A 24101-nucleotide genomic window follows, 5' to 3' on the forward strand; every position below is an offset into this window, starting at 1 on the left:
GTCCTAGTCCAGTGCCTTAAGTATCCTTCCACCTCCTACTACACTTTCACTTATCTCTCTGTGCTCAACTGCCACCATCACCCAAAAGAAACCCTTTTAAAACTGTGCATTGTGCATGAGTGAGCTTGGACTTGCTGTCTGTTGGGGCTGTGTGCACACCCTGTTTAATCTTTATCCTCCCCCATCCTATGCTTAATTTGTAATGAAAGGCTCAAGCAATTAATTGCAGGGGCTCAAGTAATTTTTTTACATTCAGAACTGATGCAGCAAGCCTAGAGGTACTAGGGCTCTGAACTGCCAAGCCTAGAGGTGCCAGGGCTAAGCCCTGGCACAAATTAAGCACTGCTCCTAGCATACACACTTGTACAAGGAGGTGCAACCATCACATGGGCCCCCGTGACGACCAAAGGCCATAGCAGGATCCTATGGGGTCTCCATTGTTCTCATCAAGAAAGATTAGTGGGTTTTGTACATAATTATTTGCTTATAGTGAGGGTAGTTACCAGAGCTACAGTTACGCTTTTTAGCCCTGTTCAGTATTTATACTCCTTGTTAAGGCTCCACTAAGCCATTCCTGCAATGTTGAGGGCCTACCTAAGATGGCCACAGCCAAGTCTACTAGTTGAAAGCTGTGCACCTCCTGCTGCTCCATCACTGTCAAATGTATTCAGGGTCTGCTTCAGCCAGGGCCCAGTGTGTCAACTACACCAATCGAATGCAGTCAAGCCATCTCAGCTCACTTCTTAAAGGCAGTTCTGAAGGCATCATCCTCTGACACTGATCTGCCTGAGAAACAGGCACTGAGATCCTGATCTCATTCTGCTGAGTTTGGAACAAGTAGGCAAACAGGGCCTTAGCTAAATCATCCCATGTTGAGTGCTGAGGGTGCAAGTAAACCACCATCTAGGAGCTCTTCAGTCTCACAATTGAGGTCCCCTAAGCCCAGAGTCCTAGGTAATGGGTCAGCTCTTGTATCCAGAGCAACACTGAAGTCAATGCCAAGCTCTCATGGCAAACACGTATCTCAGCATTGTTTTTCCTCCCTTGGCACAAAGGAACAAGAGGAAAAAACTGAGCCATGATTTTCAACACCATGGTGATGAGGGTGGTGGTGATAGCTGTATCAAGTGCCTCTCTTCCTATACATCTTCAGATAACCTAAGGTCTGCAAGGGCAGAGCTCCTTTACTTTCAACAGCAGCAGACTTTCCAGGGAGTGGGTCTGGAGGAGAGCAGTTACAGTGACCTAATGAGATCTTGAAGAGGGGAGAACTTCCTTATGCTCCTTCCTGCAAAGAAAAGGGTTGGAGCCATGTTTTTATTTGTTTTAAATAGCAAACATAGGTCTCCAGCAGTCTTGTGATGTCCTGTTGTAAGAGTGCCAGAGCTGATGTTCCTTGGTGATCCCACTAAATCAAATTTTAATAACCTTGAAATTGGACATTAGGCAGGACAAAGGGGCCTGAGAGTTATTGCCCAACTCTCATTGAAAATCAATAGGAGCTGGGCAGCTAACTCCCTGGAGCTCCTTTGAAAATCAATCAGAATTTGCAGATGACAAAGCAGTGGGAGGAGGGGCACGTTGCCAACACTTTGGAGGACAGAGCTAAAATTCAAAGGGATCTTGATAAATTGGAGAACTGGGCTATAGACAACAAAATGAAATTCAACAGCCACAAATGTAAGGTGCTATACTTGGGAAGAAAAACTAAATGTACAAATACAGAATGGGGGATAATTGGCTTGGCAGCAGCACTGCTGAGAAGAATCTGGGAGTTGTGGTAGATCACAACCTCAACAATGCAATGGTTTTGCAAAAAAAAAAAAAAAAGGCAAATGAAGCTTTAGGTTGCATTAACAGAGGCATGGCATTGCAAATCACAGGAGGCGATAGAACCACTCTATGCGGCGCTGGTTGGGCCTCAGCTGGAGTACTGTCCAATTTTGGTCACCAATGTATAAAAAGGATGTGGAGAAACTGGAAAGGATCCAGAGGGGTTAGATTAGATGACACTTGTGGTCCTTTCTAAACCTATGGTTCTATGAACTACACACTGGATCTCAGCTAGGGGAATCCAGTAAAGCAGATTTTATCTTTCACCTTATTTCTGTTTTTTAGCTACAGAGTGGACCAAAAAAAAAGAAAATAATTGTAAATATATTTAACAGCTGTGTTTTTAGGGTGTCCAAATTCTGAGTTGTAGAATTTTTCAGCAAAATTTTAAGCATCAGTCCTAGATCTCAGGCCAACATGACTTGTGGATTTCAGAAGTGGGTCCAAAATAAGGCTTATAATGGAAACTCAGTTGTAATCTTAATCATGGAGCAGTTGCTTCCTGTTCATAATATGTCTCCATATCTATAGTCAGCCAACTTTTTTTTTTATATATCTCATCAATTACCATTTGCAAATATCAATAAAGAGGGAATGTTTTGTAAACTCTCCTAGAATTCAGACAGATTTTCCATTTGGGGCCTGTATTGTTCAGGGCAAGGTACTTACAATCCTGTTACTTTATTTTATAGCTCTCTCAAGCTAGACAAGCTGATCCTGCTCTTCATCATGTATCAGCAAATGAAACAAAGGATTACATGGGATTAACCCTTTGGAGACAAAGGACACAGAGTCCATTTAATTATAATCCTTTTCCTAAGCATTCACTTGGCTGAGAGTCTGGAAAAGGCCCGCATTTTGGAAGGATGTAGAGAAACTGGAAAGGATCCAGAGGGGTTTGACTAGATGACGCTTGTGGTCCTTTCTAAACCTATGGTTCTATGAACTACACACTGGATCTCAGGCCTGGTCTACACTACCCGCCTGAATCGGCGGGTAGAAATCGATCTCTTGGGGATCGACTTATCGCGTCTCGTCAGGACGTGACAATCGATCCCCGAATCGACGCGCTTACCCCACCAGCGGAGGTGGGAGTAAGCGCCGTCGACTGGGAGCCGCGGCAGTCGATTTTGCCGCCGTCCTCACAACAGGGTAAGTCGGATCTGATACGTCGAATAGCGTAGCTGAATTTGCGTATCTTAAATCGACTCCCCCCCCCCCTGTAGTGTAGATGTAGCCTCAGCTAGGGGAATCCAGTAAAGCAGATTTTATCTTTCACCTTCAGCTGTGGAAGGGGGGGAAAATATCCTGCTCTATCCACAGACCTGAATCCACTTGCAGAAGTGATGCCCAGGCCAGAACTAAGGGACACTCTCCTGTTAATTCAAAGCAGCTCTTATGAAAGTCCTTCTTTAATTAAATCTAAATCTGCTGTCCAGCAGAGGAGTGGTTAAAGAAGGCAACTGCTTGGGTGAGGGGGACAAATGTGCTATGGTTTGCCAAAGCTTTATTTACAGATTAAACATCCTAGCCTTTGTATAAAACTGCTTTGAAGCAGCATTTTCCTGACAAGATTTTAGCATAGTTAGTTGGTTATTTTTAGTTCTTATACTCACTATTTCTCCATAATCCATGTCCCTGGAGACAGGTTGATGCTGGGCACTTCCCTCAGGTGCCTCATTCATGGGACTTATTTTAGCATTTTATACAGAAAGCAAATTTAAACGAACTTGGATCTGATTTTTTTTAAAGGCCCTTAACCCAGTTTTAATTGTTTTCTCCAGTTATCAAATTGATTCTGTTGACTTCAATGGGTAACAACATCTATTCACTGCCCAATTCTGCCACCATTACCTACATTGAGTGGTACCTTATTCTGAACAGAGAGCCCTTGCTTTAACTACACAGTGAGCTGCAACTCAACATATTCAAGGGAGGAAAAAATCTAGTCCTATAGAGAAATACAACAAACAAAACGTACTCATTAAAATAACACACACACACACACACACACACACACACACATATTAAGGTTAAATTTTCAAAGCCACCTAAATGATTTGGGTGCTCAGTTCCCATTTAATGTAATGGGCACTTAATTTCCAAATACCATAGGCAGCTTTGAAAAGCTCAGCCTTGATATTTAGAATGTTGTGTAGTTAAAAGACAAAAGTATCAAAAGCTCTGAATACAAGCCCAGTGTATGCTTTGAAGTGCTACCTACGCTGCAGGGTATGAGAACATTTGCTTCCTCTATCTCCGTAGAAAAGTCAGTCAACTTTCTTTTAAAACAAAACATTGAGGTTTTTTTGGGGGGGAGGGGAAATAAGCAGAATGGAATGAGAAAAATCACTGTTTTCTTCCCTTATTTGCCATATTTCAGACGAAGGTTGGAGGGACAAGCCCCAGTGGGGGAAGTTTTGAAGAAGTTCTCAGTTCTACTGCCCACGCCAGTGCTCAGGGTTCTATCACAGGCACTCCACTTTCTGAGAACGAGGAGGAACTTCAGTGTTAGACTGTAGCCCCTACTGGCCATCTGTATCCGACCTGGTGAGACTTAGTGTTTTCTATGCTTCCTTTCCACATCCAGCTTGAGACACGTGGCTTTGTAACCTCTTGAAAATGGCCTCACCCATGTGATACTGTAGTCATTCTTCCAAATGTATTGGTATTTTTACTAGGCCATTTTTACCATTAAGCATTTTTATACTCCATAGAAATTGCACACACATCATCATTTCTTAATGTTCCAATTTCTATAACGTAACCAAACAGTTCTTGCTTTATGGTATTTTCCCTTCAATTCACTCCACACCTCTGGTCCAGTTGTTAATTTCTTTGTTTTTTATTTATTTAAAGGACTAAATGGGTTTTTAGTATGCATGTTTCCACTGATTATGTAACCCCTCTCAGTGCCACAGCAGACAGATGGGTCTAGGACTGTGCAAGGATTTCTGTTGCCAGCAATAGTCTGTACACCAGCTGTCCACCAAATTATACTAGTGCCCTTTACTGAGCATACAGACATGACCTGAGCTGCTTAAGGAGTCAAACAGAATCATTTGTTGTCACACTGATGTCTCTATTCCTTTTTCGCTTCCACAGTCTGTCTTTGAATTTCCTCCCCTAAAGAGGAACCCAATTGTTCAGATGCAAACTAAGTTGATCAGTTACTGCAGTGGTCTCCAAAGTGGGGGTGCGCAGCAGGAGGAGCGCTTTTTTTTTTTTTTTTTTTTTGTGCTTTGCTTCGGCAGGGGGTGCGTGATCAAAAAAGTTTGGAGACCACTGAGTTACTGTCCCACAGCAGGAAACGCTACAGTTGAAAAACATGTTCTGTTGTTTGATGCTGGGACCCAATTTCAGTATTAAACCAACAAACACAAACTGTACCTGTTTGCCTCCATACCATCTCCTTAGAAAGAAGGTCAGATTAATATATGACTGAATAGTGTGAGCCTCATTAGAGTTAGAGCCTTGAGAGAATCTGTATACAACAACTTAATAAAGATGTGCCATGCCTTTAGTTTACACTCCAGAGCTAGTACTTAGTATAAACCTTACATTTTATGGTACACTGGCTGAGTATGTGCTTCAGACTGGACCAAACTGTCCTGCTTTACTGCTCTTCAGGGCATAATTCAATCTTCAAGAAGCCAGAATCATCTCTTAGCTTAGATGCAGCATGATTTGTTGCATCACTTTAAGAAAAGGAACAGTAAGGTTATTATAGTGTTGTCAGCCAGCCAGCCATTGGTGGCAGTAAAAGCCTATCAAGTATAAACATGAATGCGGGGGAAGGGGGGGGGGGGGGGGGGGAAGGAATGTAGCCTGCTTTTAAAATAGGCCTGTTGAATTTTATCATACTGCAAAGCTTCAAATCAACTTTAGCCATTCTGTATCCAAGGTTTTGCTAAAAGCTTGTCAGGAAAATCCTGTATCAAAGTGGTTTTACAGGGGTACTGTTTTTGTTTTTAACTTCTTACACTTAATTCTCCCATGTGACAAGTTGATTCTGAACACATCTCAAATGCTTCTTTAATGTGATTTATTTTAATGTTACACAGAAAGCAAATTAATTTTTTGGTGACAATTTGCAAGTTTCTGTTGCAGCATTGTGCATAAACATTCATTTTATTTTTAAAAACAATTACATAGTTTGTGTAAATGAAGTTAGTGATTTTTATTAAAATGAGGTTTTTAAAATGAGCGTCTCTGCCTTGTGTGTTTTTATTAGCAAGATGCCCCTTGTAACATTTTATTAGAACAAGACTATATTACAATGGAAATACAAAAAAAAGTTGCAGATGGATGGTTTGGGGCACCCCCATAGCTTATATTAGCTATCTGAAATCAAATTTATTTTTCCCCATCATTGATAGTTAGAAACACATAAACCTGATGATTATTATAGCCATTTAAAATAGGACTATACGTGCTACTTGCACAGTGTGCAAGAATTCTAAAATGGCATTTTTATACCCAAAAAAACTTGTGTATAAACATGCCGTTGATGCCCAGTCTCTCTTCCTAACTATTAACAGAGTGGTGGGGCAATTGAGACATCCATATGGGAAGTGGGAGAGGGTGGGGGCCAGGTTGTTTGGGGAGGCATAGCCTTCCCTACCCGGCCCTCCACACAGTTTGGCCTGAGGGCAACATCAGGGTTCCGAAAAAGTTTGCCCACCCCTGGCTTAAGTAGATAGAAAAGTTGTCAGGGTCAGGACATATCATTTTACCATAGGAACAGGTAGAGACTTATTCTCACAGACCAGTACTGGACTATCCTAAAGGAAGAGGACAAGACATATGATTGTTCTATGCTAGTACAAACCCAGGAGGTGCCATCATGCCCTTTGGTACCTGGAATGCATGTGTCCAGTGCTAAGGCGTACTGGAAAAACAAGGCAGATTGGTTAAATCTAGTTTTAGATGACCTATACATTACTTTTTACTTGTATAAAAAGATGGCATTTGGAGTGTAACTTTGGGAGCACACCTGTGTAAGGTGAATGAAACAATGCCATATGAGATGGCTTCCTGGAGACTGGTATCATATGGAACCTTTTTCCATAAATTGGACTAACACTGGCTATTTGGACTCTTGCGTATACAGTAGAAGTAGAACCTCCAAGTTATGGACACCTCGGGAATAGAGGTTGGTCATAGCTCTGGCTCCAGTGGCAGCGTCTTGCCTGGGCCAGCTTCCCCCCCTCCTGACTGGGAGTGGTGGATGCTGGTGAAATCAGTGCAGACCCCAATATTGCTCCTGCTGCCTTGGGCTGGCAGCAGGGGCTCACAGCTTTGCCTGCAAATCTCAATGTCTTCAACTCCTACCTGTGAGTAGGTGCGCCCCACAGCTACCTTGAAGATGCAACACGGCCACAGTACCATATTTGCCTTTTTTTGGGCGGAGTCTCCACTGCTGCCTGATTGGTTACTTCCAGTTTCACATGGTGTCTGGTTGACCAGTCAGTCCATAACTCTGGTGTTTGTATTTTTGAGGTTCTACTGTATTTCATAATGAACAAAATTGGATCAAGCAATTGACTATACAAGTTAAACAGGTTGCATCAAACTAAAAAAAAGACAACCCTAGTTACACTGTTTGATCTCAGGATAATTTTGCATTTGATATCATAGGATGCCAATTTCCCTTATCTATATTTTTCCATGGATTCCCAGCAATTAATGGAAAGAAAAAACACTCCTGAAAAATTAGTGATGCTGTAGCAGCAAAATAAATATTTTATTTTAGCTACAGAAGTTTTAAAATTAATCAAGCACATGGCTCACTTGCTGTAGCAGCTATTTTTTTATTTCTTTCTATATTAATGGAAGACACAAGTTGGACGACTTCTGGGTGATTAAATTTTCCTGTAAAACAAAAAAAAATTCATTATCATGCTCTTATTTCCCTTTATAATAATTTGTACCTGGAGCAACAGTATAATCTGTTACATATTCTATCACAAAAGAAACCATTAGTACATATGTTCTCCCTTTAATTGTGAACACTAGCTGTGATGTTTCAGGAATAACTATAGCTACAAAGAAGAGCAACTGTTCATCTAGAGTATATCCTGTTCCATATACTATTTGGAGGGAGGAAGAGTCTAAATATTAAAAATTCATGCTATGGAGCCTGATTCAGGATGGTATTTAAACTTAAGGTTCATGTTTGACTGCAGGGGGATGTAATGGGCATTAATTCCATTTTATACTCTGGATTTGGAACTGGTGCTCACAGTTCAAGAAGAGCTGGAAAAGGTTGAGCAAAAACCCACAGCAATGATTGACGGATTGGAAAACATGCCTTATAGTGAGACTCAAGGAGCTCAATCTGTTTAGCTTAACAAAGAGAAGGTTAAGGGGTGACTTGGTCATCTGTAAGTACCGATATAGAGAACAAATACTTGACAATGGGCTCCTCAGTCTAGCAGCAAATGGTATAACAAGATCCAGTGGTTAGAAGTTTAAGCTAGACAAAGTCAGATTAGTAATAAGGCATAATTTATTAACACAGAGGGTAATCAATCACTGGAACAACTACCAGGGGTAATGTTACCCTTCTTGCCCTAGATCCTATGAATCGTGATGGGCATAAGTACATGATTTCTTTTCTGAACTGGAGCCATAATGAGGTGTAAAAGTTAACAGGCATGTTTCATAGTATGTTATGCAGGCCAGTTGCCAAGAAAACTCACTGCATATAGCCTTTCTGAAGCTTCCCTGGCAGGAGAAAAAATTAAATCATTGGATAAAGACTTGGCAGCAAAAGCTTAAATTAAAGCTTGTCTGATGATTGGGCAGAATATTTGACTATAAGAATCTATTTCAAACACCAGATCAACCTGAAGGTTCACTGATATAGCTGGTGAGGTGTAGCATCTCCAGTTTCACAACATTGAGTTTGGAAGTAGGAACACTAGTAAAATCGCAGCTAGGGATATAGTTACCACTTACACTTTCAGATATTTCAGTCTGATGTTCTCCTCTATATACCGACCCACTGTCCACTGAAGTCTTTCCACTGACACTGTGTCTAACTATATAGTGCTGGTTCTTTTATTCTTGTGTCCTTATTTTTCAAAACACGTTGAGTTCTCTCTCTTTTTGAACATAGCCCTTCATTAGTGTTAAACTCTGTATATAAAAGTATCTCTTTTCCCTTATCCTGCAGAGATTAAGTAAAATGAACAATAGTAAACACTATAGAAGGGAACTGAACACAATACAAGCACATCTGAAGCAACCTGTTCATTAGGCTTGATTCTCATTTACATTAAGACTATTTCACACTGCTCTTACAATGTAAAGAGACTTTAAATGTGTGTATGTAGTTTATCCCCACTTTCAGGCCTCTTTACACTGACAGCGCTTTAAAGGAGACTCAGGGCTAGATTGACAAAAATGACATAAGCAGCTAACTGCCACTTTAAATCCAAGAATCATGCCCCACTGGGATTCACAGACTCCTCTCTCTCGTTTACAAAAATCAAATTTCATACCTGAAGTTGAATCATAAAAGTCCTGCAGTCTTCCAGGCATTTTTTCCAACTCTTCATATTCAGATGCTTGGAGTATCATCTCACACTGATCCAGCTCTTTTACAAATCTGGCTTCTGCTGTAGACTGGTGTTCATATTCCTGAACAGATGTGCAATTAGAGAGATTTGATTCACTATGCTGGCACAAATGCTGGAACATACAGTGCCAGAACTAAAAGCCCTTTTTTACACTTCGCATTTCTTCATCTGTATCACAGCTATTCAAGAGTACAGTAGACCTCATGTCTTTTTAAGGCTCTGATTCAACAAAACATTTCAGCACATGCTTAAGTTCCACGAGACTTAACACGTTTGTGTGCTTTACTAAGTAGGAATATTATTATTCACATGCTGCAATGCTTTGCTGAATCTGAGCTCATATAAAGAAACCCCAGAATTTAGATTCATTAAAAATCCTTGGGATGCAGGCTTCAGAGAGCTTCTGGAACTTTGACAATGTAATTCCATGCCTCCTCCACTTTCAGATCCTTGAGTTCTTCAGTCCAGTCCACTTCCCTAACTAATGCCCTTAATTTTTTGAAGTTTGCCCTTTTGAAATCAGGGACCCTAGTTGCAGACCTATTTTTGTTTATCCTTCCATTTAGTTTAAATTGAATTAGCTCTTCACACTTCAAAACCATCCATCCGGTTGGCACAAATGGAAACAAGTGACGGTCGGCTCAAGGACCAAGCTAATGAGGATGTCACAAGTCAGGAACCAGCTGTACTGTCAGAGCTGTGGGAGGATCTTCCACAACCACTGTCCACCCTATCCCCAGCTCAAACCTGTGCCAATTCATTCTCACTTTCCATAGGGAACACTGAAGTCAATGGTATTGCCTTTGTATAACAGAGTAGTTTTTTGATTGAATATTTCAGAGATTTTTTTTTTTTAAACAGAACTAGCTGCTTAGCAGCAGTGAAGGCTAGGGTTTGTGTATATTTTCAGTGTGGTACACTGATACTCCTATGCATGAAACCCCATGCTGATTAAGTTACCCTGAAGGTAGAAACAAAAATAAATGATACAAATAACAATATGAACTACAAAATGTGCATATGAGAAATGATATTTAATGAGAAAGGTAAAAAGCTAATGTGTGCTGTAGTTAGGTAAGGTGGGGATGGGGAATCAGCTCCTGTACAAGTCGGGACAGGAGCCCAAAGCCAAAAAAAAAAAAAGTATGCGAAAAATCCCATGGTATAGTTCAACTCTTTCTATAATGACTTCCTGCCTGTCTGCTAGAGGAGTTTTCCAGTGAAAACGGCTAAAGGAAAGGGCTAAGTTTATGAATACACTATAGTTTTCCATGATTCATTATTTTAACCTTGGAATGTAACTTTGAAAATCCAGTTCTGCTGTCACTTAAACCAATACAACCCAATTAAAATCAATGGAGATACAACTGTGGGCAGAATTTATCTTCAAATATCTGGAAACCTATTTAAATACAATTCAAGTGGAACAGGAAGAATATCAGTATTAAATGCAGCCTCAGGTTACAGAGGTCAAGGACTGCACAGCTACCTGCTTACAATAAAATATACAAAAGCAGACAATTGGTGAGGGAAAGTTACTATATGTTGGGGGAAATAATAGCTTTTTTTTTTTCCAACACAAATTTTTGGGGGAAAGCAGCCTAATGTTTCCTGACTTGCAGTTAATGCAAGATCACAATTGTGACAGCGTACCCCATAAGGCTTTATGGGGGGGTGTTTATAAATGTATGTATGATATAACTGGAATATGGTTTGTGCTGCCCTGTGCCATGTAACATATCTCCGTAAAGGTTATGGTCTACTATATCTATTCATCCTATTTGTACATATATATCATTTTCTACTTGAGGTTAAGAATATGGGCTGTATGCTTGCTTGGTTTCTAAGTAAGCTTTGTGAGGCATTTGGTCAGCTTCTTTAGGAAGGAATTCGCCAGGTTAAGTACCTGATCAGGAAACACTTGGGGAACAATGCATCTTGGAATGCTCCAATCCACATAAGAAGTCTTCCTGGAGACATGCAAGATACCATGTGGACAATGGCTTTGGCCTGTAAAGACTGAGTCATGCAGGGGCATGTGACTTGCCCAGGTGACTCCAGAACTCCATCCTGGAGCTGGACTTTGCATAGGGGGGAGGAGGGGGGTCTCCATCCACAAGAGAGGAGCCATCATGAAGAATCCCCTAGCTATCACCTGAGCTGGAACAAGAGCTGTACCAGGGGAAAGAATTGTGCCCAGGCCTGGAAGGTGTCCAGTCTGAGAAAAACTTACTGAAGCATCTCTGAGGGTGAGGTTATCTGGATTTAGCTTGATTAGACATAGATTTACGCATTTTATTTTATTTTGCTTGGTGACTTACTTTGTTCTGTCTGTTACTACTTGGAACCACTTAAATCCTACTGTCTGTATTTAATAAAATCACTTTTTATTTAGTAATTTACTCAGAGTATGTATTAATACCTGGGGGAGCAAACAACTGTGCATATCTCTCTATCAGTGTTATAGAGGGCGAACAATTTATGAGTTTACTCTGCATAAGCTTTATGCAGGGTAAAACGGATTTATCTGGGTTTAGACCCCATTGGGAGTTGGGCATCTGAGTGCTAAAGACAAGCACGCTTCTGTGAGCTGTTTTCGGGTAAACTTGCAGCTCTGGGACAAGTGATTCAGACCCTGGGTCTGTGTTGGAGCAGACAGGAGTGTCTGGCTCAGCAAGACAGGGTGCTGGAGTCCTGAGCTGGCAGGGAAAACAGGAGCAGAAGTAGTCTTTGCACATCGGGTGGCAGCTCCCAAGGGGGTTTCTGTGATCCAACTCGTCACAACAATATTCTAACATATCACCTCTGTATGTATAACAGATTCTCTAGTATAAAGATAAGATATTTTCAGGTCAACATGGTCATTTTTCAATTTAATCCATATTTTAATTTAATTCAAATACCACCTATTATGAATTGGGAAGTAATACAGTGAAATATTTCATTTAGTTGAAATTCTCATTTAAGACACTGTCGAAGTTAAAACCATAGTCCTTTTTAAGGTTATGTTGCTTATGGAACAGCACTGTCTGACCAGGTAAATACACATACTGGGCCAAATCCCACCCTGTTATGTAAATCAATCCCTCGAATGCAGTGGGGCTACACAGGTATAAGAGCACAATTTCGGTCATTATACCGAATTATTTTGTTTCCTTTATGAAAAAGAGTTCAGAAAGTTGCTGCCATACAAACGTACCCCCAAAGAAAAATTCCAAACCCATCTTGCTCTAAAGATTTTAGAATAAAGATTATGAACTTCACTAGGCACCAAACACCATGAAAATAAGACAATTGGTTGGTCATGTTGTCAGCAATAATGTGGAATAAATGCATCAAGTGATTTATACTTACTTCCCAGAGTTCATAGATTTCTTTTCTCAGGTCGTCTGATAGCAGCTGGGTCAAATGTTTCATAGCTGCCTGAAAGACAGACTCCTGCTTTCATTTGGCCATTATCTGAGTACAATATCTTTTCCTTTGTTTTCTGGAAAACAATTTGTCCACCACCACCTTTGTATAAACAGTGAATCATCTCTCTCTCCACAGCTGCACACGTACAGTACTAACTCTGCTAATGGAACAATAAAAGCAATGGGTACAGAATAGCTTCTGCACCCCAGACCTGGTCAATAAATTGCAGAGGACTAGCCCCAAGCAGCAGAAAATAATCTGAAGCACCATCCACTGACCCCAGGTACCAGATACTGTTTAACACTGTTTTGATGCAATACCAAATTATTGGTATGAACAGTGGAATCCTCTTTGCATGTCATTCCAACTAATCAATTTCATTCTAGTCCTACTCTGTTTCCCCAGTAATACTTGGTCCTAATTGAAAACAAATAACAATAAAAGCAAGGCCAAGTTTTATGCCAATATACAGTTATGTCGAAACTTACCACTCAAGGTGTTATTTTATACAAAGATAGCACTTAAGAAGTATAAATATTTAGGGCTCAATCCTGCACCCAAAGAAATCAATGACAAGACTCCTGTTTGCTTTAATGGGACGAGGAGGAGCAACAGGCACGTAGGGCCAGATTTTTATAGGTATTTGGTGTCCTAAAGATGCAGACAGCTCCCTAGGCCCTTTTCCTACTAGGCACCTACCTGCATCTTTAAGCACCTAAATGCCCTTAGTCTGGCCCTTAGTGGAGAAACATTCCCAGCAGGCATTAGGGAAACAATTTTTTATATATATATATATTTTTTTTTTTTTAAAAGAGCACACTCCAAACAGGTACATAATAGAACAGAACAGTCAATGTTACAGTGAATAAAGATAGCATTTAAAGAACTCTGAATAGCCATTTAATCTTTTAAGTCCAATCTTCTTTTCACCAGGAACATATTGCTAGAATTATTTTTTAAAAAAATCTAAATAAAACAGTAAGCATAAGAGTGGCAGAAAATTCACTGTAAGATTGTTTTTCTTTTAGACTCTTTAAACAACTTATTTGTATCCCTTGGAAAAGATTATTAAGTAAGGTGGTGCCCTCTAGCTGTAATTGTAGGAAAACTTTTCCCTTTTAGCTTTAAATAATACAGAGAGCCAGAAATGACAAAACTGTGATTAATGGATATGTTTGTGGCCATCATTAAAGCCAAAGACTATGTACTCAGACAGTTGCATTTGTTTGTCAGGCTCACTGATTACCTGCCACACAGGCGTACTGTAAGAATAAACAGGTAAAGTTTGTATGATACTTTGGAAGTGTCCAGTGCAGGGGTTCTCAAACTGGGGGTTGTTACCCCCACTTCATTTTTAATTTATAAGGGGAAGTCACACTCAGAGGCTTGCTATTTGAAAGGGGTCAACAATACAAAAAGTTTGAAAACCACTGGTCTAGTGCCATGTGTCAAGTATTAACTATCTGTCCCTCTCTCTTCTGACCTGTGCCTCTACTCCCCAGAAAATAAGCATGGACATACATGAGCAACTTCACTAACATCTCAGACTACTGAAAATCCAGTCAATTCATTTGGCAGGTGGCTGATGTTTGGGTTCTTTCAAAAAACTTCCCTTTTATTATCCTGCACTTTGTGGTGTTATGTAGACAAGTCAAATTAGCAGGGTTTTTTAGTGCTACTCCGTGGCATACATGCACAAATTCATGTTCTGTATTATGTTGTTTTGAGGGTCTCCCCAATAACTAGTTGTTCACCTCTACAAATAAAGTGCAAAGCCTTTACAAAGTTCTACAGAGTACCAGGCTGCATCTGCAACCATACCAACCTCCTCTCGCTGATGTTTCTCCTCTTTGGAGATGTTATCTGCAGGTGCTATATCTCCAACAATGCATTCAGCCATATCATGAACCAGAGCTAGCCGTACACATCTGATAAGGAGAGAAACACTGCATGATTAGCCAATAAACTTTATAGTTACACTTTGTTTATTAATAAGCAGTATTGATAAACTCTCCCTCCCCCTTATATTATAATAGATCAGTATTAGTGAAATAATTTTCCATCCCATAGTATATTTGAATCCCAATTTCTAGTTACTGTTATGTATGAAAAGATATTTGGATAGATATCCAAAACCAGAAAGCCTTGTTTGGGGGAGGGGTGGGGGTGGGGAAGCAAAAGATATTAAGTGACAACAGTGTAGTTACCTAGCATATCATTTACCAATCCCTACCGCATAAAAGCTAACGACATTATCCATTATACACTACTCACATGATAACAATGTTTGCATTTACTAAGTATAAAGATATAAGGAGCCCTGCCAAATTCAAAATGCCACCTGACAAAATACACATACATTATGTAGCTAAGTTAGCAACTCATGGTGGCACAGCCCAGCCTTCTTTAACAGAGTGCAGTAAAAAGCATTAAAAGCAATCAGCAAATTAAGTGCAAGTTGCAAGACTAGAACACAGATCTACGTAACGCACTAGGGCTCACAGGCTTCCAGCCAAGTCAGTGAACCTCTCTGTGCTGTAGCAACCTCCTCCAAAAAAATGTGGCTGTCAATGATGCTTTGTGCTCTGACCACATCCTGTAGATCTCAAAGCACTTTACAATGGTGGGTAAGTATTACTAGTCTGATTTTTCAGTTGGCTTCAAGTTCATTCATTCCTCTGGCACAATGAAATAAGGGTGAAGCTTGCTCATGCAGGAGACAGAGCTTCTCAGGGTCCTGCCCAAGACTGTGGAATGAACTCCCCCAGAATCTAAGAACCAGCACAAACCTCACCACCTTCTGATCTACATGCAAGGCACATTTTTTCCCCCACTTTGCCTTCTCTAGCATATACCTATAGTGGGAGCGGGGCCAGGAGGTGGAGGAAGAGGAGGGAGAAAAAAAATGTATATTTTATTTTTAAAAAACTCCAAAACAAAACACTCCACTGCACGCACTTCCCCCCTAGGAAATTGAAATTAATGGAGATATCCCATCTCCTAGAACTGGAAGGGACCTTGAAAGGTCATCGAGTCCAGCCCCCTGCCTTCACTAGCAGGACCAAGTACTGATTTTGCCCTAGATCCCCAAGTGGCCCCCTCAAGGATTGAACTCACAACCCTGGGTTTAGCAGGCCAATGCTCAAACCACTGAGCTATCCCTCCCCCCCTAAAAAGAAAGAGAAGAAAGAAAGAACGAGAAGAAAAACATATGACAGATGTTAGTAATGTTGCTTAACGCACTTACTTGAAGGCACTGAGATACTACTGTGCTGAGCATGATAATAGAACAGGGCAATTATCAAGTGCATCCAGTCCCAGCTTCTGGCAGTCAGAGGCTTAGGGAGACCCAGAGCATGGAGTGGCATCCCTGATGATCTTGGCTAAAAGCCATTGATGGACTTATCCTCCCTGAACTTATCGAATTCTTTTTTGAACCCAGTTATACTTTTGACCTTCAAAACATTCCCTGGCAATGAGTTCCACAGGCTGAGTGTGAGTTGTGCAAAGAAGTACTTTTTTATGTTTGTTTTAAATCTGCTGCCTATTAATTTCATTGGGCGACTCCCTGGTTCTTGTGTTATGTGAAGGAGTAAATAAACCTTCCTTATTCACTTTCTCCATGAGTCATGGTTTTATAGACCTCTATCACATCCCCCTCTTCGTCATCTCTTTTGCCTGGTACTGAAATTAGGCTTACCAGCTTGTAATTGCCAGGATCACTTCTGGAACCTTTTTTAAGAATCAGCATTTATATTGGGTATCCTCCAGTCATGTGGTATAGAGGTTGATTTAAGTGATGGGTTACATACCACAGTTAGTGGTTCTGCAATTTCATATTGGAGTTTCTTCAGAACTCTTGGGTGAATACCTTCTGGTCCTGGTGTCTTATTACTGTTTAATTTATCAATTTGTTCCAAAACCTCCTCTATTGACACCTCAATCTGGGACAGTCCTCAATTTTATCACCTAAAAAGAATGGCAATCTCCCTCACATCCTCTGCAGTGAAGACCAAAGCAAAGAATTAATTTAGCTTCTCCCCAATGGCCTTCTCTTCCCTGAGCGCCCTTTAGTACCCTCAATCATCCAGTGGCCCCACTTATTGGCAGGCTTCCTGCTTTTGATGCACTTAAAAAAAAATGTTGCTATTAGTTTTTATCCTTAGCTAGTTGCTCTTTCTATTCGTTTTGGCCTGCTTAATTATACTTTTACACTTGACTTGCCAGAATTTATGCTCCTTTTTATTTTCCTCAGTAGGATTTGACTTCCAGTTTTTAAAAGATGTCTTTTGGTTTCACCACCTCTTTTACTCTGTTGTTTAGCCATGGTGGCTTTTTTTGTTTTAATTTTTTTGGCCCTCTTGCTTTTTTGGGGGTTGGGAGGGGCAGAAGAAGAGAGGCAGGAAAATACATTTAGTTTGAGAGAATTTTTTAAAAGTTTCTATGCAGCTTGCAGGCATTTCACTCTTGTGACTGTTCCTTTACATTTCCATTTAAGTAGCTTCCTCATTTTTGTGTACTTCTCCTCTTAGAAGTTAAATGCTACTGTGGTGGGTTTCTTTGGTATATCTCCCCCCCAGGTTGTTAAATTTAATTACATTATGGTCACTATTACTGCACATCTTGGACCAGATCCTGTGCTCCACTTAGAACTAAATCAAGAATTGCCTCTCCCCTTGGGGGTTCTAGGACTAGCTGCTCCAAGAAACAGTCATTATTGGTGTCTAGAAATTTTATCTGTGCATCCCATCCTGAGGTGACATGTTCCCAATCAATATGGGGATAGTTGAAATCCCCCATTATTGTTACATTTTCTGTTTTTGTAGTCTCTCTAATCTTCCTGAGCATTTCACAATCACTATTACCACCCTGGTCATGTTGTCGGCACGGTAGAACCTATAGTTACGAACACCTCAGGAATGGAGGTTGTTTGTAACTCTGAAATGTTCACAACTCTGAACAAAACATGATTGTTCTTTCAAAAGTTTACAACTGAATATTGACTTAATACAACTTTGATGCTTTACTTCAGAAGAAAAATGCTGCTTCCCTCCCCCCCCCTTTTTTTTGGTAATTTATGTTTAACACAGTACTGTACTGTATTTGGGTGGGGGTTTTTTTCTGGTCTCTGCTGCTGCCTGATTGCATATTTCTGGTTCCCAATGAGGTGTGTGGTTGACTGGTCAGCTCGTAACTCTGAGGTTTTACTGTAGTATATTCCTACTGCTATACTCTTGTTATTCAAGCATGGAATTTCTATCCATAGAGTTTCTATGGTAAAGTTTGATTCACCTTTTTTTTTTTTTTCATTTAAACTATATTTGACTCTATGCTTTCTTTCACGTATAGTGTCACTCTCCCACCAGCACGACCTACTCTGCCATTCCTATATATTTTGTACCCTGGTATTACCACATTCCATTCCAGCAAGTTTCTGTGATGCCTATTATATCCATATCCTCATTTAATACCAGTCATTCAGGTACACCCATCTTAGTATTTAGACTTCTAGAATTTGTATACAAGCACTTATAAAATTTGTCAGTATGTAATTGTCTGCCTCCATGTGGAGATGAATGGGACTTTTCCCTTTGTTTCTCTTCAGTTCCTATCTGTATTTTGTCAACTTCTATCCTCTCCTCTTCACTAGGATGGTAGAGTGTCCCCGTTAACAGAGCATCTCCTAAGGGATGCCTCTGTCCAAACTGTGTGCTCCTCTGCACCTGTTGGCTCTCCCCCAGCCCGTAGGAGGAAATCAAGAATCTGTTCCACCTCTGCCACAAATTAGCTATGGAACTTCTGCCATGTCAGTCAACTCTCTGGGCCTGATTCTACAGTGCCTTGCACCTCAAATTTATTGACACCTGTGCAAAACAAGTCTAAAATGCTACCATTCTGATGCTATTGTTTTATAACCTTTTCACAAAAAGAACAGGAGTACTTGTGGCACCTTAGAGACTAACAAATTTATTAGAGCATAAGCTTTCGTGGGCTACAACCCACTTCTTCGGATGCATATAGAGTGAAACATATATTGAGGAGATATATATACACACATACAGACAGCATGAACAGGTGGGAGTTGTCTTACCAACTCTGAGAGGCCAATTAAGTAAGAGAAAAAAACTTTTGAAGTGATAATCAAGATAGCTCAGTACAGACAGTTTGATAAGAAGCAAGTGTGAAAATACTTACAAGGGGAGATAGATTCAATGTTTGTAATGGCTCAGCCATTCCCAGTCCTTATTTAATCCTGAGTTGATTGTGTCTAGTTTGCATATCAATTCCAGCTCAGCAGTCTCTCGTTGGAGTCTGTTTTTGAAGTTTTTCTGTTTTAAGATAGCCACCCGCAGGTCTGTCATAGAATGGCCAGACAGGTTAAAGTGTTCTCCCACTGGTTTTTGAGTATTATGATTCCTGATGTCAGATTTGTGTCCATTAATTCTTTTGCAGAGAGACTAACCCAGAGAATCCTCCGTACCAGCACTACAAAAAAAAGGATTCTGCGTGGACTCCTCCGGACGGTCGAAACAACAGACTGGATTTCTACATAGATTGCTTCCGTCAACGTGCAAAGGCTGAAATTGTGGAAAAGCAACATCACTTGCCCCATAACCTCAGCCATGCTGAACACAACGCCATCTACAGCCTCAGAAACAACCCTGACATCATTATCAAAAAGGCTGACAAAGGAGGTGCTGTTGTCATCATGAATAAATTGGAATATGACCAAGAGGCTGCTAGACAGCTCTCTAACACCACGTTCTACAGGCCATTATCCTCTGATCCCACTGAGGATTACCTAAAGAAACTACACCATCTGCTAAAAAAACTCCCTGACAAAGCACAGGAACAAATCTGTACAGACACATGCCTAGAACCCCGACCAGGGACATTCTATTTGCTACCCAAGATCTATAAACCTGGAAATCCTGGACGCCCCATCATCTCAGGCATTGGCACCCTAACATCAGGCTTGTCTGGTTATGTGGACTCTCTCCTCAGACCCTACGCTACCAGCACTCCTAGCTATCTTCGAGACACCACTGACTTCCTGAGGAAACTACAATCCATCGGTGATCTTCCAGAAAACACCATCCTGGCCACTATGGACGTAAAAGCCCTCTACACCAATATTCCACACAAAGATGGACTACAAGCTATCAGGAACAGTATCCCCGATAATGTCACAGCTAACCTGGTGGCTGAACTCTGTGACTTTGTCCTCACCCACAACTATTTCACATTTGGGGACAATATATACCTTCAAGTCAGCGGCACTGCTATGGGTACCCGCATGGCCCCACAGTATGCCAACATTTTTATGGCTGACTTAGAACAACGCTTCCTTAGCTCTCGTCCCCTAACGCCCCTACTCTACTTGCGCTACATTGATGACATCTTCATCATCTGGACCCATGGAAAAGGAGCCCTTGAGGAATTCCACCATGATTTCAATAATTTCCATCCCACCATCAACCTCAGCCTAGATCAATCCACACAAGCGGTCCATTTCCTGGACACTACTGTGCTAATAAGTGATGGTCACATAAATACCACCCTATACCGGAAACCTACTGACCGCTACACTTACCTACATGCCTCCAGCTTCCATCCAGGACACACCACATGATCCATTGTCTACAGCCAAGCTCTAAGATATAACCGCATTTGCTCTAATCCCTCAGATAGAGACAAGCACCTACAAGATCTCTATCAAGCATTCTTAAAACTACAATACCCACCTGCTGAAGTGAAAAAACAGATTGACAGAGCCAGACGAGTACCCAGAAGTCACCTCCTACAAGACAGGGCCAACAAAGAAAATAACAGAACACCACTAGCTGTCACCTTCAGCCCCCAACTAAAACCTCTCCAGCGCATCATCAGAGATCTACAACCTATCCTGAAAGATGATCCTTTACTCTCACAGATCTTGGGAGACAGACCTGTCCTCGCTTACACACAACCCCCCAACCTAAAGCAAATACTCACCAGCAACCACACATCACTGAACAAAAACACTGACCCAGGAACCTATCCTTGTAACAAAGCCCGATGCCAACTCTGTCCACATATCTATTCAAGTGACATCATCATAGGGCCTAATCACATCAGCCATACCATCAGGGGCTCGTTCACCTGCACATCTACAATGTGATATATGCCATCATGTGCCAGCAATGCCCCTCTGCCATGTACATTGGCCAAACCGGACAGTCTCTACGCAAAAGAATAAATGGACACAAATCTGACATCAGGAATCATAATACTCAAAAACCAGTGGGAGAACACTTTAACCTGTCTGGCCATTCTATGGCAGACCTGCGGGTGGCTATCTTAAAACAGAAAAACTTCAAAAACAGACACCAACGAGAGACTGCTGAGCTGGAATTGATATGCAAACTAGACACAATCAACTCAGGATTAAATAAGGACTGGGAATGGCTGAGCCATTACAAACATTGAATCTATCTCCCCTTGTAAGTATTTTCACACTTGCTTCTTATCAAACTGTCTGTACTGAGCTATCTTGATTATCACTTCAAACGTTTTTTTTCTCTTACTTAATTGGCCTCTCAGAGTTGGTAAGACAACTCCCACCTGTTCATGCTCTCTGTATGTGTGTATATATATATATATCTCCTCAATATATGTTTCACTCTATATGCATCCCAAGAAGTGGGTTGTAGCCCACGAAAGCTTATGCTCTAATAAATTTGTTAGTCTCTAAGGTGCCACAAGTACTCCTGTTCTTTTTGCAGATACAGACTAACACGGCTGCTACTCTGAAACCTTTTCACACTCACTTCTCACTGATGTCAATAACTACACAACGTATAAGGCAGTAGACAATCAGGCCCTGTGTTTCTGAGTTATCCATTGAAAAAGGAGCCATGCATGTTCTCTGCTAGGCCAATGGACCATTCTGGTGGGCAGTGCAGGAGTCAGTGTCAGTAACATGCTTTAAGGTGGTTTATACTTCCTGAAGCTTCATTAGAAAAGATGAGTTCCAAGTTACAGAAGTCTATTATCATCACTTCAGAAAGGTGACAAAGCAAATATGATACTGTACCACTCTTGACAGCTGATACAATGCTAATTATGTTTTCCTTTATATGCTAAATTAATTACATTTTTTTATTTCTCTCAAGTGTTAATAGAATCTCTGCCAAAAGCTACATAAAATATGGATATTGCTTCACCATGCACTTCAAACTCCTCTTTGAACGGGATTCTTCAGCCTTCTTATGTACATCTCTTGAGAGAAATCAAGCTGGAACTATTCTGTGTTAGCAGCCTGTCCAAGCCTCCACTTTTAGCTAATAAAACAACTCCTCAGTCTTCAACTCCAGAAGGCACATAGCAACTTGTGAAAGAATGGAAAAAATATCAATTTTGATTCCCCCTCTGTATTCTAAAACTCCTTGCCCCAGGGTGTAATGAATAATTAGTTCTCAGTTCCCAAATCTCCAGACAGGCCTGATCATTACCATTAGTATTCTTACCTGTCTTTATTAAGTTGTTTATCTTCAGTTACCAAAGCCATGACTGCCATCCTGTACATATGATCTGATACACTCTCTGGTTTCTCTACATTCCTGTACACCCAGCCTGTTCGTGGTACTCTCTGCTTGGAGACAGTTTTAACAATATAAAACATTTGAATAACTGTTCTGAAGAATTTAGCTTAAGAGATACCAATGGAAATTTGTTCCATTAAGGGTAACCATTTCCTTCTCATGCATAAATGAAGCCTCAATGTTAGTGAAAAATAAATGTTACAAAGCCAGAGTTAGTTTGAAAGTACAGGCGATTGATCCTGTGACAAACTCTATTGCAATATACTACACACACAGCACACACCACCAGAAAATCTGTCCTTTTCAGCTTTCAGAGACCATTTCAGCTTGATTAACCACACGCATTCAGTATGAATAAATAATATTCAGCATTTAAATAGCACTATACCTCAAAGCATTGATCACACATTAACTACTGTAATTAATCTTCACTCCATCTCTGCAATGTAGGTGTAATTTGTATTATCCCCATTTTACAGAGGTGGAAATTGATACTAGATACAGTTAAATTACTTGTTCAGAGGAACTAGAATTAGGGTTTGTCTTCACTACCCGCCCGGATTGGCGGGTAGAAATCGATCTCTCGGGGATCGATTTATGGCGTCTCGTCGACTTCCCTCCCTCTGGTCAGGGCCTGTCCCCGACTCTTCACGCCCTCCCCCGGCCCCCCGCCTCGGCCTGGCCTGGCCGGCCTCAGCGCCATCACCTTGAGCTGCCCCACCAGCCTCAGGAACCTGCAGCAGGCTCCCGGCGGCGCCGCCCAGCGGGGCCGCGGCCATGGGGCTGCCGGCGGAGCGGGCCGAGGAAGAAGCAGCGGGGCTCGCGGAGTCCGCTTCGCGCGGGGCTGCAGCTGCTGCCGGGACCCGCCTCCCCGCTCGCCCCGAGCTAGTCACCGCCTCCCGCGCTGCACCGGGGGGGACCGAGCCCCTCCCCTTCCGCTTTGTCCCGGGCGAGCTCAAGCACCCGCCGGCGCCTTCTCCCCCCGCTGAAGGCCGCTGGGCCCAGCTGCCCCCTGCAGCGAGACGTTGCTGCCTGGAAGACGAGGCGGGGAGCCCAGCAATAGCCGAGACACGCCAAACCCTAGTGTAGGGCTGGGGCGGGCCGGAGAGGACCCGCCCGCCAGAGAGCCGCCGGGCCGCCCCCTACGCCCGCCCCACGCTCTTGTGACCGCGGAGCTGAAGAACTGCTGGGCTCCTCTCCCGGCCCCCAGAAGTGGCTGAGCACATTTTGCACCGATCTGCTGGGAAAGTGAACACCAAGGGTGGAACATTTCCGCCCTAACCTAGGGTTACCATATTTTGAGTGTCCAAAAAGAGGACACTCCACGGGGCCCCGGCCCCGCCCCCAGCCCCGCCCCAACTCCACCCCTTCCCCAAAGTCCCCGCCCCAATTCCGCCCCCTTCCCTGCTTCCCGCGAACATTTGATTCCTGGGAAGCAGGCAGCAGGTAAGCTGGCAGGGGTGGGGGGAGGAGACGCGGCCCAGTCTGGCCCCCCCAACCGAGCGGCTCCCTCCGGCGGCCAGCCCCGGCCCCAGCGTCTCCAGCCTGGCTCGGCTCGGGCCCTGGGGTGCCGGCCCCGGGCCAGCCCCCGGCCGAGCACCCCCAGGGGCCAGCACCGCCGGCCCCCGGCCCAGCACCGCTGGCCCCCGGCCCAGCACCCCCGGGCCCGGCCCGGCCCCGGGCC

General features: G+C 42.2%; 2 protein-coding genes across 2 annotated transcripts in view; one reads left to right on the forward strand and one right to left on the reverse strand.

Moving 5' to 3' along the window:
* Positions 1-4348, forward strand: part of TPD52L1 (TPD52 like 1) — an 81639-nt gene extending 77291 nt beyond the window's left edge. The window contains exon 8 of the mRNA XM_065401366.1: positions 4217-4348. Coding sequence (XP_065257438.1) covers positions 4217-4348 — 132 coding nt within the window. The remainder of the gene's footprint in view (positions 1-4216) is intronic.
* A 3207-nt stretch (positions 4349-7555) lies between these two features.
* On the reverse strand, positions 7556-23196 carry HDDC2 (HD domain containing 2). The gene is given in 7 exon segments (XM_065401559.1): positions 7556-7707; positions 9342-9480; positions 12774-12842; positions 14659-14761; positions 22343-22464; positions 23124-23150; positions 23152-23196. Coding segments are annotated over 7 exon segments (603 nt in total). The 3' UTR covers positions 7556-7609.
* Positions 23197-24101: the final 905 nt, after the last annotated feature.

The sequence above is a fragment of the Emys orbicularis genome, chromosome 3 (assembly GCF_028017835.1).
Source record: "Emys orbicularis isolate rEmyOrb1 chromosome 3, rEmyOrb1.hap1, whole genome shotgun sequence".
In the NCBI taxonomy this organism is placed as follows: domain Eukaryota; kingdom Metazoa; phylum Chordata; order Testudines; family Emydidae; genus Emys; species Emys orbicularis.